This window comes from Cervus canadensis, chromosome 20 (assembly GCF_019320065.1).
Source record: "Cervus canadensis isolate Bull #8, Minnesota chromosome 20, ASM1932006v1, whole genome shotgun sequence".
Taxonomy (NCBI): domain Eukaryota; kingdom Metazoa; phylum Chordata; class Mammalia; order Artiodactyla; family Cervidae; genus Cervus; species Cervus canadensis.
Window position 1 is genome coordinate 22,745,278 of NC_057405.1, and position 15,669 is coordinate 22,760,946.

General features: G+C 51.0%; 1 protein-coding gene across 1 annotated transcript; it reads right to left on the reverse strand.

The window, feature by feature from the left end:
- Positions 1 to 7,713: 7,713 nt before the first annotated feature.
- LOC122422696 lies at positions 7,714 to 9,421 on the reverse strand. Its single transcript, XM_043439318.1, has 3 exons — positions 9,287 to 9,421; positions 8,584 to 8,893; positions 7,714 to 8,345 (listed from the first exon to the last, which is right to left on the reverse strand). The coding sequence occupies exons 1-3, from the start codon at positions 9,419 to 9,421 to the stop codon at positions 7,714 to 7,716; spliced, it is 1,077 nt and encodes a 358-aa protein (XP_043295253.1).
- Positions 9,422 to 15,669: the final 6,248 nt, after the last annotated feature.

Here is a 15,669-nt window from a genome sequence, read left to right on the forward strand (position 1 = left end):
TGTGAGTCCTCTTCTGCTTGTCTGTCAGCTTCTTTGAACCACGCTGGGTTTTCTGTCCAGCGGGCTAAGTGGAGACCCTGGACATGCAACTGTGTGGGTTTTGGCTGGCTACAGGGAAGAAATGTCAGATGCCACTGGAGACTCCAGTCTAATCTGGATTCAGGTGATATCTCTCGAAAGTGAAGGGAAAGTCCCTCAGTCGTGTCCGACTCTTTGCAACCCATTAGACTATATGGTCCATGGAATTCTCTAGGCCAGAACACTGGAGTGGGCAGCCTTTCCCTTCTCGATGGGATCTTCCAAACCCAGGGATTGACCCAGGTCTCACTCATTGCAGGCAGATTCTTTACCAGCTGAGCAACAAGGGAAGCCCAAGAATCCTGAACTGGGTAGCCTGTCCCTTCGGCAGCGGACAGGATTCCTGACCCCGGAATCAAACCAGGGTCTCCTGCATTGCAGGAGGATCCTTCACCAGCTGAGGTATCAGGGAAGTCAAATATCTCCTAAGGCCAGCTATTTATTGTACGATTACCCTAAAGAGTCTTCACAGGATTAAGGTAGCAACCTGCTAAGGTAGCAATCAATGTCCTTATTCTAGAGAAGAAAACTGAGGCTCCAAGAAGGGGGTAACTCAGGTACTGCAAGGAAGTGTGTACCCAGACAAAGCCACACTTCCTGCTGTTAGAACTCGGGGAGGCCACATGGTGGGGCTTGTCCGTGTGACAGGGGCTAAGGCACCCATACTGGGCACTGTGGGGACCTGACTTGGTAGTTGCCATCTGGCAGCTCTGAGACTCAGGAAAGCAGTTTGCATTGAAGAGAGGAAGGGCACCTCCCTTCATGCACCCACCGCACCCTCTGGGTATTCCCTCACCTGCCCCCTTTCTCTTGCTTTGTGAGCAAATGAGAGTCATGGTCTTGTGACCACATTGGCTGTCCACTGCTCATGGGCTACCAACTGGAGCTGCCACAGGAGGAGCCACGAGCCTTGGCCAGGTGGTTCCTCTCTTTCCTTTGCACCCACGGGGGCCCTCCTCCACACTTGCACACCAGAGGCCGCTTCTGAGTCGTGCAGGGACCCTCCCTCAGTTTGCAACAGGTTGTGTCCACTGCTGTCCTTTCAATGACTCCCTTGAAACTCAGCTCGTGAGCTCCTTCACCTGCGTCGTGGCCCACCTGGCTGCCACGGGAGGGACAGAGCTGACTGTGACTCCAAAACTCAGATCTGACAGCTGGGAATCTGTGTATAAAGGACCTGATTACTCTCACCATAGAGGCTGTAGTAGGCTCCAGGGATCCAGAACTAGGGCTTGGGCCAAAGTGACTCCACAGGTGTTTTGATGCCTGGGGAGGCTTCTGACTATAGTGGGGCTGGGGCGAGTCTCCTGAGGTTCTAAAGGCCCACTGTGTGCAGGTTCAAGGTGCATAGGGAAGAGAAGGTGGAATCCTGCCCTGGAGGTGGTCGCAGTTCACGGTTGAGCAAGACAGGCAGGCAGGTCCCAAAAGCACCTGAGCTGCCTTCATGAGGGAGTGGTGTGGGGGCAGAGGAAGAGAACCACGTCTGCTCCCTCGTCTGGTGCCCAGAGCAAGTTGTCACCAGACTAAACACTTACCACGGTGATGACGGTCACTGCTGTCTGCAAAGGGTTTACACTGGCGTGTGTCTTCCTCTGATTGGTCAGGCCGTCTCTAAACTACACTGGCCATGGGCATGGCCTCTCCTTGGAACTTCACGTGTTTCTTCTCTTCCTTACTAAACATTCATTTTCAAGAGGGTTTTGGGGTCACAAGGATGTTGGGTTTTCTCTAGCTTTGTCTCATGAGGAACGTTTTTCGGTTGCTGGTATGGTTCTTTTTTCCAGCTCTCTTTCTTGCCTTATTCTGTGAATTTGCTTGTGCCAAAGGAAGAGTTCAGCTTCTCCCTTTTGGCTGAGATGTCACACTTACAACGGCAAGGCCTACCTGGGGATTCTGACCACATTTGCCGAAAGGGCTTCGTTTTCCAGATGACATCTTGAAAGTACCTACACTGTCCTTTCAGATACCCAAAGCCTACTTCAAATGAAATAAAAACAACAATTCTCAAGTTTGGTCTTACAATATGTGGGGAGTCAGAAAAATCCCCTGGGGAAGGGAAAAGCTACCCACGCCACTATTCTGGCCTAGAGAATTCCATGGACTGTAGAATCCATGGGGTTGCAGAGTCTAACAAGACTGAGAGACTTTAGCTTTCACATTCAGTCAGAAAAAAATCCAGTTTTCTATCATTTCAGTGATTGGCATTGATTGGGGACACGGAAGGGATGGGAAGAAATGGAGAAGGAAGAAGACTATATGTTGTCAGGGGCCGGGAGTGAGGGAGGAACGGGAAGTGCTTGACATCAATCCAGGCTTTGCTGGGAAGTGTGGGGGATAGAATGAGAGGGTCCGAAAGTAGACAGTGGGGATGGTTGCACAGCATTGTGAAGGCCTTAATATTCCCAAATTGCGTCAGTTAAGGTAAAATTTATTAACAAAAACTTAACAGAAAAAAATACATAAAGCCATTAAAAAATGACAAGAAAGCTACACACAAACCAGTTGAAAAGACCGTCAGGGGAAGGGAACTCAGTCTCCCCTGGGTGGGGAGCGAGTTGATGGCATCCACGGGGAACACACAGGGATGGAGGCTGCAGAGCCAACTGTGCCCCTGGATGTAGTGTTGCCAGGAAGGGCTCTAGGTCTCTGTCCAGAGTAGGGGCCTGTTCTCCCAGCAGGGGTGGTCAGTCATTGTGGTCGTCTGGGTCTTGGGAAGGAGCCAGGGAAGGCTCTCCCTACAGAGGTGGTAACTCATGCCCTGAGTCAGGTTCTCCTGCCAAAGCCTGAGCAGGAACAAGTGCACGTGGAGGTGGACATTCTCGCTGAGGGGGTGGGACATCAGTGCCTGGGGCTAGGGGTCCTGCAGGCACAGAGGTCCGATCTTCTCAGGATGTTGGCCAGTACCCAGCTGGCCTGGTGTCTTTGGGAGAAGGCGGCTCGGGTCTCAATCTCCCCTCAGTGGATGCCTGGGTCCTGCACGTATAGCAACCACCTCTGTGGGGACAGGTCTTGGAAGTGGAGCCTGGTTGTCTTTGAAGGTCAGAGCTAGAGCCGGAGGAGAAGAAAAGATGACCCACAGGTCTGCCTAGTCACGTGCCTAACTGGGCACTAAAGCTTCCCAGAATTTCCAATAGAATACCCAGCATAGGATGCCTTCTCTGACTGCAGTCTGCAAGATGGTGTGAGGCCAGTCTTTGCTCCAGGCCCAGCCTCAGCTCTGGAGGACTCCTCCCTGTGAAGCTCAGCGCCCCTCCCTCCCCCCACACACATATGTTAGCAATATAACATAACAAGGAACTATCTCAGAAGTGAGTCTTAGTAAGCACAGACCTTAAGTAACAAAACTAGAACTTAATATTTAGTGAAACATAACTTTGTTTTCTTTTTGGAGAACTCATTTTGAGGGCATTAACACAGTAGACGGGTAAGGCTTTTACCCATCAATAAAAATGAGGTCTGTCAGGCAGCCGGGAAAAGCCAAGAGGCTGTCTTGGATTTCCCATAGGCCTAGCTCTTTGATTTTTAGCTGTTGTTTATTTATTTTTAATTTCCTGATTTAAGAGCAGACTATCACCATGTTTTTTTTTTTAATACTTTTTTTTCATTTATTTTTATTAGTTGGAGGCTAATTACTTTACAGTATTGTAGTGGTTTTTGCCATACATTTACATGAATCAGCCATGGGACTTCTCCATGGGAATTTCCCCATTCCCATTCCCTCTTGGGTCCCTTCCCAGTGCACCAGCCCTGAGCACTTGTCTCATGCATCCAACCTGGGCTTGGTGGTCTGTTTTCACCCTGATAGTATACTTGTTTCAATGCTGTTCTCTCCAGAACATCCCACCTTCGCCTTCCCACTGGATCCCAAAGGTCTGTTTTCTGTACATCTGTGTCACTTTCTGTTTTTGCATATTGGTTATCATTACCATCTTTCTAAATCGCATATATATTGCGTTAGTTATACTGTATTGGGTCTTTTTTTTTTTTTTTGAATTTCCATATAAACTTTTTATTTTTTTTTATTTTACTTTTTTATTTTTTTTTCCATTTTTCTTCCTTTACTTATTCATTTATTTTTTCAGTGGGTTTTGTCATACATTGACATGAATCAGCCATAGATTTACACGTATTCCCCATCCCGATCCCCCCTCCCACCTCCCTCTCCACCCAATGCCTCTGGGTCTTCCCAGTGCACCAGGCCCGAGCACTTGTCTCATGCATCCAACCTGGGCTGGTGATCTGTTTCACCATAGATAATATACATGCTGTTCTTTTGCAACATCCCACCCTCACCTTCTCCCACAGAGTTCAAAAGTCTGTTCTGTACTTCTGTGTCTCTTTTTCTGTTTTGCATATAGGGTTGTCGTTACCATCTTTCTACATTCCATATATATGTGTTAGTATGCTGTAATGTTTTTTATCTTTCTGGCTTACTTCACTCTGTATAATGGGCTCCAGTTTCATCCATCTCATTTGAACTGGTTCAAATGAATTCTTTTTAATGGCTGAGTAGTATTCCATGGTGTATATGTACCACAGCTTCCTTATCCATTCATCTGCTGATGGGCATCTAGGTTGCTTCCATGTCCTGGCTATTATAAACAATGCTGCGATGAAAATTGGGGTGCACGTGTCTAAAACTTGACACATTTTAGAACAATTTTTGATGAGTGAATCCTTTTTTTTAAATTTAAACAGTGTTGATTTGTAATGAATTTTAGATTCAGGCATACAGCAAAGTGATTCTGTGATTCAGTGTCTCAGGTGCTTCCTTGCAGAAAATTCACTCGCCCTGGGCCACGCCCTCGACTCCAAACAACAACGAATAGACCTCCAAGGTCGGAGCAGCATGTGATGGTGCTTGCGGGTGGTTTTTGACTGAATAATTTATTCTAATAGGCTAGCAGAGGATCTCCAAACCCATCCTGAAACAGGAGTCCTTGCTCCCTTGAATGTGAAACAGGGCTTGGGAAGGGCAGAGGTGTGTCATGACCATTTTGTCTGCAGAGGACAAAGTGGTGCGTCGAGAGGATGCGTGGAAGCACGTCCCAGGACTCTGAGCACACAGACACAGTGACTGGACTCCTAGCCCTGCTCTTGGGGCATCGCACTGTGTCCAGCCCTGACACACGGCGAGCAGCTCCCACATGCCCTAGAGGAAGGTGACATGACCCGGACCTGGCCAGTGGGTGTGTTCCGTCCTCCCTGGCCACCGTGATTGGCTCAGGACTAGGGCAGTGAGCAATCAGGACCCAGGGCCAGGCTTGACCCTGGCATCAAGGGGCAGAGGGGCTCTGGTTCTGCCGGAAGGGGTGCGGCTGGCTGTCGTCAGGCTCCAGCAGTGGAAGGGGAGTGAGGTCGGCCTGGGGCGGTTGGTGGCCTTCCAGCTCCCGTCAGGGCAGAGCCGCCAGCCTGAGGATGAGGGCGCTGCTGAGCCCAGGGGTTGAGAGCGCCCGTTCCCAGTGTGGACCCGCAGCTCCTCCTGAGACCTGAGGGGAAACCGTCTGCTCGTGAGTCCTCTTCTGCTTGTCTGTCAGCTTGTTTGAACCTCGCTGGGTTTTCTATTCAGCTGGCTAAGTGGAGACATGGAAATGCAACTGTGTGGGGTTTGGCTGGCTTCAGGAAGAAATGCCAGATGCCGCTGGGAGACTCCAGTTGAATCTGGATGAGGTGATATCTCTTCGGGTCAGATATTAATTCTAGGATAACCCGAAGTAGTCTTCACAGGATTGAGATAGAAACCTGCTAAGGGAGCAGTCCATGTCCTCATTCTAGAGCATGAGACTGCTGCTCAGAGAAGGGGGTGACGTGGCTCCAGCAAGGAGGCGTGCACCCAGACAGAAGCCCCGGATCCTGCCGTTTGAACGCAGGGAAGCCACTGGTGTGGGCTGTCCGTGTGTCAGGGGCTAAGGCATCAGCCCATACTGGACACTGTTGGGGCCTGACTTGGTAACTGCCATGTGGTAGCTTTGAGATTTCCAAAAGCAGTTTGCGCTGAAGGGAGGAAGGGCACCTGGCTTCATCCACCCCACCACACCCTCCAGATTCCCACTGACACTGACACCTTTCTCTCGATTTCTGAGGAAGTGACAGAGTCACTCTCTCGTGACCACCTTTGCTGACTCCTGTTCACGGGCTGCCATGTGGAGCTGCTAGAGAAGCCAACGGCCTTTGCTCCCGAGTGCCTCTCTTTCTGTGGACCTTGGGGGCCCTAGTCCCCACTTGCACACCACAGGCCTTTTCCACATGTTGTGGGGCCCCTCACTCAGTTTGTATCCCTCACTGTCCTTGCCATAGCTCCCTTGAAACTCAGCTTGTGAGCTCCTTTGTCTGCAGCGTGGCCCGCCTGGCTGCCACTGGACGGACAGAGCTGACAATGAAACAACAGCTCAGATCTGACAGCTCAGAAGCTCTGTACAAAGGGGCCTGACTCTTCACAGTGGAGAGGGTGTCGTAGCCTCCAGGGTTCTGGAACCTGTGCTTGCGCCAAAGTGACTCCACAGGCGTTTGAATGCCTGGGGAGAGTCCTGGCTATAGTGGGAATGGCTCGAGTCTCCTGAGGTTCTGAAGGCCCACTGTGTGCAGGTTCACGGTGCAGAGAGAGGAGAAAGTGGAGGCCTGCCCTGGAGGTGGTGAGAGCCCATGGATGAGTCAGACAGGCAGGCGGGGCAGGATGGCACCTGAGCCGCCTTCACGAGGGGGTGGTGTGGGGCCAGAGGACGAGAAGCAGGTCTGCTCCCTCGGCTGGTGCCCAGGGCAGGTTGTCACCAGACGGAACAGTTACCATGGTGATGACCATCACTGCTGTCTGCAAACGGTTTCCAGTGGTGCGTCTCCATTGGAGCGGTCAGGCCATCTCTAAGCTAGACTGGCCATGTGCATTGCCTCTCCTTCGTTCTTCCCATGTGTTCTCTTCTTTCCAGAACATGAATTTTCTAGAGGGTTTTTGGGTCACCAGGATGTTAGGTCATTCTCTAGCCTTGTCTCCTGAGGAATGGCTTCCTAGTTGTTGGGGTTGTTTGTTTATCCAGCTCTCTTTCTTGGCTGATTATGTGACTTTGTTTGTGCCACAGGAAAAGTTCAGCATTCGCGTTCTGGCTGAGATGTCAGTCTTAACAACAGCAATGACTGCCTGGGGAATATGACGGCATTTGCCTAAAGGACTTCATCTGGCCCATGATATCTTGAAAGTACCTACACCATCCTTTCAGATACTCAAAGGTACTTCAAATAAAATCAAAACAAGAATTCTCAAACGTAGCCTTGAAAATGTGGGGAGTCAGAACCAAAGGACCTCATTGTTTCACTGATAGTCATTGATGGGGACACCCAGAATATACGGAGAAATGAAGAGAAAAGGTTTCAAGTTTGTTCGTGGTCAGGGAGACGGAAGAACAGGGAGTGCTTGCCGTGAATACAGGGTTTGCTGGGAGGTGAGGCGGAAATATTCAAAGGGTCTGAAACTACAAGGTGGCCATGGTTACACAGCGCTTTGTCGGTCCTCAGTGTTCCCAGATTCCAAAACTTTTTAGTAATTGTTACTATTGAACAACAATAATTGTTAACAATAATAACAATTATTAAACAACAATAATTGTTACTATGACATTGTTATTATTAAATAAATGAATAATTTTATTCTTTCAAACTGAACCAAGAAAAGTACAGAACACCATAGAACAAGTAAAAGAGCACAAAATAGGTAGAGAAAAACCAAATAAACAGACCCTCAAGGGAAGGGAAGTCAGTCTCCCCTGGGTGGGGAGCGAGTTGATGGCATCCATGGGGGGCAGACAGGGATAGCGGCTGCAGAGCCCACGGCTCCCCTGGACCTGGTGTTTCCAGAACGGGCTCTGGGTCTCTGTCCAAAAGAGGGGCCCGTTGTCCCTGCAGCGGTTGGTCAGTCATCGTGGGCGTCTGGGTGTTGAGCAGGAGCCAGGGCAGGCTCTCCCTGCAGAGGTGGTAACTCATGCCCTGACTCGGGTTCTCCTGCCAAAGCCCGAGCAGGTGCAGGTGCAGGTGGAGGTGGACGTTTGGGCCGAAGGGGAGGGACATCGGTGCCTGGGGCTGGGCGTCCTGCAGGCACAGAGGTCCGATCTGCCCAGTGTGGTGGCCAGGAACCAGCTGGTCCAGTGTCTTTGAGGCAGGATGGATCAGGTCTCGATGTCCCCTCAGTGGATCCCTGGGTCCTGCACGTGCAGCAAGCACCTCTGTAGGGACAGGTGTTGGAAATGGAGCCTGGTTGAGTTGGAAGGTCAGAGCTAGAGCTGGGAGAGAAGAAGAGATTACCCAGAGGTCTCCCTTGTCACGGGCCTAACTGGGCTCTAAAGCTTCCCAGGACTTCCAGTAGAATACCCAGCATAGGATGCCTTCTCTGACTGCAGTCTGCAAGATGGTGTGAGGCCAGCCGTTGCTCCAGGCCCAGCCCCAGCTCTGGAGGACTCCTCCCTGGGAAGCTCAGCGCCCCTCCCCACACACTCAGATTCCCAGCCCCGGGCTCCTCACCTCTGTGCTCTGCCGCGCTGGGCTCCAGGTCCTCGTGCTGCCTCAGAGGGAGGGGTGCTCGGGGCTCTGGGTCGGAGCCAGGTGTGCTGAGCCGCGAAGCAGCCCGAGACTGGGCCCCGCGGTGTGTCCTGGGTGGTTTCTGGGGAGGCCTTCCCCTCTTGCTCTTCACTCCCCCTTGGGCTGACCCCTCCATGGGCACGCTCACCTGGACCCTGCACTGGGCCTCACGGGCAAGGGGATGGGGCTCCGACCCCTCCCTCGAGGAGGTGGACGGCGTGTCCCCCTCGTCGGCCACATCCGGTGGGAAGCTCTGCAATGACAGTAAGCGTCAGCCAGGCCTGCTTGGTGTTTTCCGAGCTGGGCCTGGCCAGGATGGCTGCTGCTTCTGCCCACTTGAATTTCTGGTCCCTGCGGAGATGTGTGTCTGCTCAGATACCCACCCGGGAGGAAGGAGACACCTCTTAGGGCGTCAGGTCAACCTGGGCAGTCAGCGCTGCCTGGGCTCTCCCCCTCCCGCCCAGCCTGCTCTCCCCTGGGGTGGGGACGCCACCGGTGCACAGGCTTCTGACCGCACATCCTTCTGGGCTTGCTTGAGGCAGACACACCCCGAGAACCCCCCGTCCCCATTCCCAGGGAAAGGACTCGGGGTTGCCCGGGTGGGATGGGAGAGGTGGCCGGGCCCGGCCTGGGGCTCCCGGGTTACCTTCCTGTTCCTTCGGGCAAAGGGCCAGACGCCTCCTCGGGGGGCCCTGAGCCAGCGTCGCCAGCGATCCCACACACTCTGCCTGTGAGCCCTCCCGAGGCCCCGGCCTCTGGGCAGGGGCAAACAGCAGAACATCTTGGCAGCAAGTGATCTGGCTGGGGTCTCCTCTCGCAGTGGTGCCTGGGTCCCTGGGTTCTGGGTTCTGTTGAGTTCTGTTGCCAGGAAGTGACATCATTTCTTGGGTTCGTTGCTGAGGTCCCTTCCACAGAGCTCCCCAAGGGAACCTGGGTGTTTCTGAGTGTGTAACCACACCCTTAGGCCCCGTGCGGGCACAGTGACACGCACACTGCCCAGCCCTCAGCCTTGGGGGAGGCCTGGGTTCCGCCAGGGCCTGAGCTCTGAGGACACAGCTGCTTTCAGACCAGGCTCCTCCTTCTCCTAGGTCACGTGGCCCTAGACAAGCATGTGCCCCTCAGGGTTTCCCCAGTCTTTCCATCTGCCGAGCGGGGGTCATTCTCCCATCTCCTGCCCAGATCTGTTGGCCTCCGAGACCCCCATGCCTTTCCACCTGGGGCTGGTATCACATGGAGTTTGTGCACTGAGACTTCCCAAAGGAAGGATTCAATACAGGGCTGACCTAGCACGGAATGGGGCAGAAACAGGCTCTGGGACCTAGGAAAAGACACTCCCCTTGCTGCCTTTTCAAGACCCCACCCCCCAATTGCGGGGCTGAAAGGAAGACTGGAAGGTCGCCTTCTCTTATATGAAAGAGGAGCCAACTTTCTGGTCCTCTTTTTCCATCGGGATTCTGGTTCAAGTCTCCCAGCTTGGCTTCTGTGGGTGGCTGAGCATAGAATGGCTCCCTGCATTCAGGCAACTGCTCTGAAAATGCAACCATGGATGCAATTATGTACAGCAGTTCTGTTCAAAATGGCTATACATGTTAAGAAGTCGTGATATCCTTCAGTAGATGAATGTGTAGGTCAATTGGATTCCATCCAAGTCACTTGGGGCAGAACATGTCACCCTAAGATGTGTCTCCGACATCGGGTGAGTTTGCTGTGTTTAATTCAATAAAATAAAAAAAGAGAAAACCTGAGTAGAAGTTGCCCTTCTTGATTTTAAGATTTACTAATTGATTGTTGGCCGTGCTAGGGCTTCATTGCTTTGAGAGGGCTTCCTCTAGTTCTGGTGAGTGGGGCTCCTCTTGTTGCAGAGCACGGGTCCAGGTGTCCAGGCTTCAGTCGTTGTGCTGCATGTGTTTAGCAGTTGTGACTCCCAGGCTGTAGAGGGCTGGCTCAGTGCGTGTGGTGGATGAGTTTAGCTCCTCTGAGGCATGTGAGATACGCCTGGACAGAGAACCAAACCCGTATCCCATGCATTAGCAGGCAGCTCCTTAACCGGTAGAAGACCAGGGGAGCACGAGGTTGCCCTTTTGTGAGTTCCGTTTATGTTTAGTAGGGAAGTCTCTGTTTGTAAGGGTATGTCCCTCTTTGCACCTGAAATAGGATAGTTCCATCTGAAGGAACTCTTCTCAGTGAAGAGGTCCCGGCATAAGTCTGCAGAGAATCATATGCTTGTTTACTGTGCTTTCCATGATAACCTGCCATAACTGGCCTCCCCGCTTCCCCCAAGGTCTTTGCTATGTTTTGAGCTGTAGACGGTATTTACGCTGATGGCTTTGGTCACTGCAGGAAGTGACTCAGTTTCCTTGGCCTCTTCCCCACATGCAAGATATACATGTTATTCAACTTCTGTTTCTCTCCTGATATTTTGGCTTTCATGATGGAGAAGGAAGGCTCAACCAAGAACCAAAAGGGCAGAGGGAAATTGTGTTTCCTCCTATACGCATGCAAAGGAAGAATACTCAACAGTGGACAGGAGTGAAAAGTCAGCCCTTGAAAGACAGGGATAAATGTTCGATGCATGTGGCTAAGTGAAAGAATGCAGTCTGAAGAGGCTGAGTACAGTATGACCCCATTGATGACATTCTTGGAACGGCAAATCTCCACAGATGTGAAAAGAGATCCTGGGGTGGGGAATTTGAACTGATCCTTCAGATGGATTCCTGTTAATATGCGTTTGCTAAACAGATCGATTCATATAGTCCAAGGGGTCAATCATGATCTATTCAAATTTCCTTTTTTAGGCTATCGGAGTGCACAGAATGGAATGCCAAATACCACAGAATCAAACTGTATTAGAAATGCATGGAAAAACTTCACCATAGGGGATGAGGTAACGGTGCTGACCTAAATGAACTTTAGAAATGAAGAGACTCTCTAGACTAAAGGCAAAATGGACCATACCTAAGCAGTAGGCTTTGTTTTCTGGAGTTCTGTCCAGAGTGTGAAAGTGAAAGTCACTCAGTTGTGTCTGTCTCTTTGTGACCCTATGGATAGTCCAAGGAGTTCTCCAGGCAAGAGTACTGGAGTGGGTAGCCTTTCCCTTCTCCAGGGGATCTTCCCACCCCAGGGATCGAACCCAGGTCTCCCGCACTGCAGGCGGATTCTTTACGAGCTGAGCCACAAGGGAAGTGTAGTAGCTGACCCTTCTGAAACCACTGTGTATGTAATCTGGAAAGATCCAATGCACAAACAAATGGCAGATGGTGGGAGCCTGGTTCTCACTGTGGGAGTGGAAGTTATGGATAAGGAAGGGGAGATAAGATATACAGAGAAGCCCTCCACATCCTAGCTTTATGCTTCCTGGGAGGATGGTGTGGGGAGTTGACTACCTGGGGAAATGCACAGACCTTCATGGCTGGAATGCCATGCAGAAGTAGTAAGCTCACGCTTCCCCTGTGTTAGCTACTACATTTCCCTTGTGGCTCAGCTGGTAAAGAATCCACCTGCAATGCGGGAGACCTGGGTGTCATCCCTGGGTTGGGAAGATGCCCTGGAGTAGGGAAAGGCTACCGACTCCAGTAGCATGAAGTCAGGCAATGGCAGTGAAAGAGTTGAATCCTAACCAGTAGAGCACTGGTCAGTGAGAAGGCCCTGGCTGAGTGGCTTTGTAGAAATGAATTTCCACAAAGAAGCAGAAAGGATTGAAACAAGTCAAGTGTTTATTAAGTGGAAAGACCGTCTGTGTGAATAGACAAAACTGTGCGCTCAGAAAGAGATGTCCCCATTGCGGTGGCTTAAATCACTCACATGCAGTGTTTCTTTCAGGTTTCCTCTGGCCCACCATCTTGCTCTGTCTGGTTCTGAGTCTGTATTTGGTTTCTCTCAGGTTCCTTGCCATGTGTGTGCATCACTTAGCCAAGGCAGGTTCTAGCAAGGAAGCCTAAGGGGAGTTGATGTCACTGACTGACTGTAGGGTGGCGCCCTCTCGTCCTTTGACCCTTGGGAGCTTTTCTGCACCTGTGTAGTCGAACAGGTCTCCTCGACCCTGACAATGAGGACTCTATGGTCTTTCGTCAGTTCTCTGGACAGGGATCGGGTCGTATTCCCTCCTGCTATTGTCTTCATCTTACTGTGTCTGTCCACATGGGAGGGCCTCCAGGTTCTCAGCCTGGGGCCTATGTCTCTTCTGCCTCATTTCCAGCTAGTGTGGGTGGAAGGATGGGGTGTGAGGTGAGTCCATCTGCATGGCACTCCAGGTATGAAGATCTGTGCATTTCCCCAGGTCGTCGACTCCCCACACCATCCTCGCAGGAAGTCTAGATCCAGGATGTGGAGGGTTTCTCTATATCTCTTTTGTCCCCTTGCTACTCTATAACTGCCACTCCCACAGGCAGGAGCCAGGCTTCCACCATCTGCCATTTATCTGTGCATTGGACCTTTCCAGATGACATAAACAGTGGTTTCAGAAGTGTCAGCTACTACACTTCCCTTGTGGCTCAGCTGGTCAAGTATGCACCTGCAATGCGGGAGACATGGGTTCAATCCCTGGGTTGGGAAGAGGCCCTGCAGGAGGGAAAGGCTACCCACCCCAGTGTTCTGGCCTAGAGAGCTCCATGGACTATACAGTCACAGGGGCCACAGAGAGTCAGACACGACGGAGTGACTTTCACTTTCACACTCTGGAAAGGACTCCATCAAACAAAGCCTCCTGCTTCTGTATGGTCCATTTTGCCTTTAGTTCAGAGAGTCTGTTCATTGCTAACGTTCACTTAGGTCAGCATCTTTTGCCCCATCCCCTACTGTGAGGTTTTTCCATGCATTTCTAATACAGTTAGATTCTGTCATATTTGGAATTCCATTCTGTGACACTCTTATAGCCTAAATAAGTATATTCGAATAGATGACGATTGACCCCTTGGACTATACAGATCGACATGTTTAGTGAATGCACATGAACAGGAATCCATCTAAAGGATCTCTTGAGAAATCTGTATGCACGTCAGGAAGCAACAGTTCGATGTGGACATGGAGCAACAGACTGGTTCCAAATAGGGAAAGGAGTACTTCAAGGCTCTATCTGGTCACCCTGCTTATTTAACTTACATGCAGAGGACATCATGAGAAAAGCTGGGCTGGAGGAAGCACAAGCTGGAATCTAGATTGCTGGGAGAAATATCAATAACCGCAGGTATGCAGATGACACCACCCTTATGGCAGAAAGTGAAGAAGAACTAAAGAGCCTCTTGATGAAAGTGAAAGAGGAGAGTGGAAAAGCTGGCTCAATGCTCAACATCCAGAACACTCAGATTTTGGCATCTGGTCCCATGACTTCATGGCAGATAATGGGGAAGGAAACAGGGGAAACAGTGGCTGACTTTATTTTTCTGGGCTCCAAAATCACCGCAGATGGTGATTGGAGCCATGAAATGAAAAGACGCTTACTCCTTGGAAGGAAAGTTATGACCCACCTAGAGAGCATCTTAAAAAGCAGAGACATGACTTTGTCAAGAAAGGTCCATCTTGTCAAGGCGATGGTTTTTCCAGTGGTCATGTATGGATGACAAAGTTGGACTAGAAGGAAAGTTGAGCGCCGAAGAATTGATGCTTTTGAGCCTGGGGAGAAGACTCTGGAGAGTCTCTTGGACTGCAAGGAGACCCAACCAGTCCATCCTAAAGGAGACCAGTCCTGGGTGTTCATTGGAAGGACTGATGTTGAAGCTGAAACTCCAATCCTTTGTCCACCTGATGCGAAGAGCTGACTCATTGGAAAAGGCCCTGATGCTGGGAAAGATCGAAGGCAGGAGGAGAGGGGGACGACAGAGCATGAGATGGTTGGATGGCATCATTGACTCGATGGACATGGGTTTGGGTGGAGTCTGGGAGTTGGTGATGGACAGGGAGGCCTGGCGTGCTGTGATTCATGGGGTCGCAGAGTTGGACATGACTGAGCGACTGAACTTCTAAATGCATCCAAAGGAATGAAATACCTTGAAATCAATTTCAACCAGGAGCTGAAAGACTTGCACAGAGTCCTGGATTCTGAGGTGGGAATTCTGGGTTGATATCCCCGCTCACTTGCTAACCTGCTGAGTGACCCTGGGCAAATGAGACAATGATCTGAGGCTCAACCATTTCAACTGCAAGATGGACACAAAACCAGTACCTCCTTGCCAGGGTTGTGAAACTAAAGGGAAATGCTTATTTAGACCAGGGGATTGGAGGGTCTCCAGCAGCCTCTCCTTGTGTCCAACTTCTCTGGACCTGTGCTCTCCTCATCCTGTGGGCAAGGGTCAAGTGTGGAGCTGGGGAGCCAGATGGGGCTGGTCGAGGACCAGGACGAAAATGATAGTCGTCGTGGGTCAGGGAAGGAGGCCACCTCCTTTCCAGATCTCAGAGTGGGGCCTAAACCAGGGAGCGGGGGATGCAAGATCAGAAGCGAAAACTCGGAACCCCCACCGCAGGGCCGGCCTCTTCCTGGCAAGGACCTTCTCTCTGGTCCAGGCTCCAGTGTGATGTGGTGCTGCTCCCTGAGTTCTCCATGTGTCCACCAGGCCAAGAGCTCTCGGGAGCTTTAGGTCTATTAATCCGCAGGTGCCTAACTGTCAGAATGACACAAGGACTAACAACATTGAAGAGGAACTCTATTTTTAAAAAATGACAGAAGTACAGACAAGGCAGGGGGTGGGAAGCAGAAGGATTGACTGCTTTTCAGGCCTTTAGCAGAAATGTATCAGAAATATCTCCACTCCAGCTCAGGAGAGCCCACATGGTGGAAACAGAATGGACAATCAGGCTGTGAGTCTAATCTGCTGGTTAGATTCAACTCCACTGCTGATCCCAGAGACCAAAGTCCCAATCCACCAACCTTCCTGTGTGCAGCCAGACACCAAAGGAAGAAACACAGAACTTGCCTTTGGAAGTCTCAGCCAGACTTGATGGTGGAGTTGCTCAGCATGGTCAGTGGTCGCTATGGACTCAGCCCCTCCTCCGTGCTCACATCCTCTGTCCTCACAGAAACATGCACGGTTCACTACA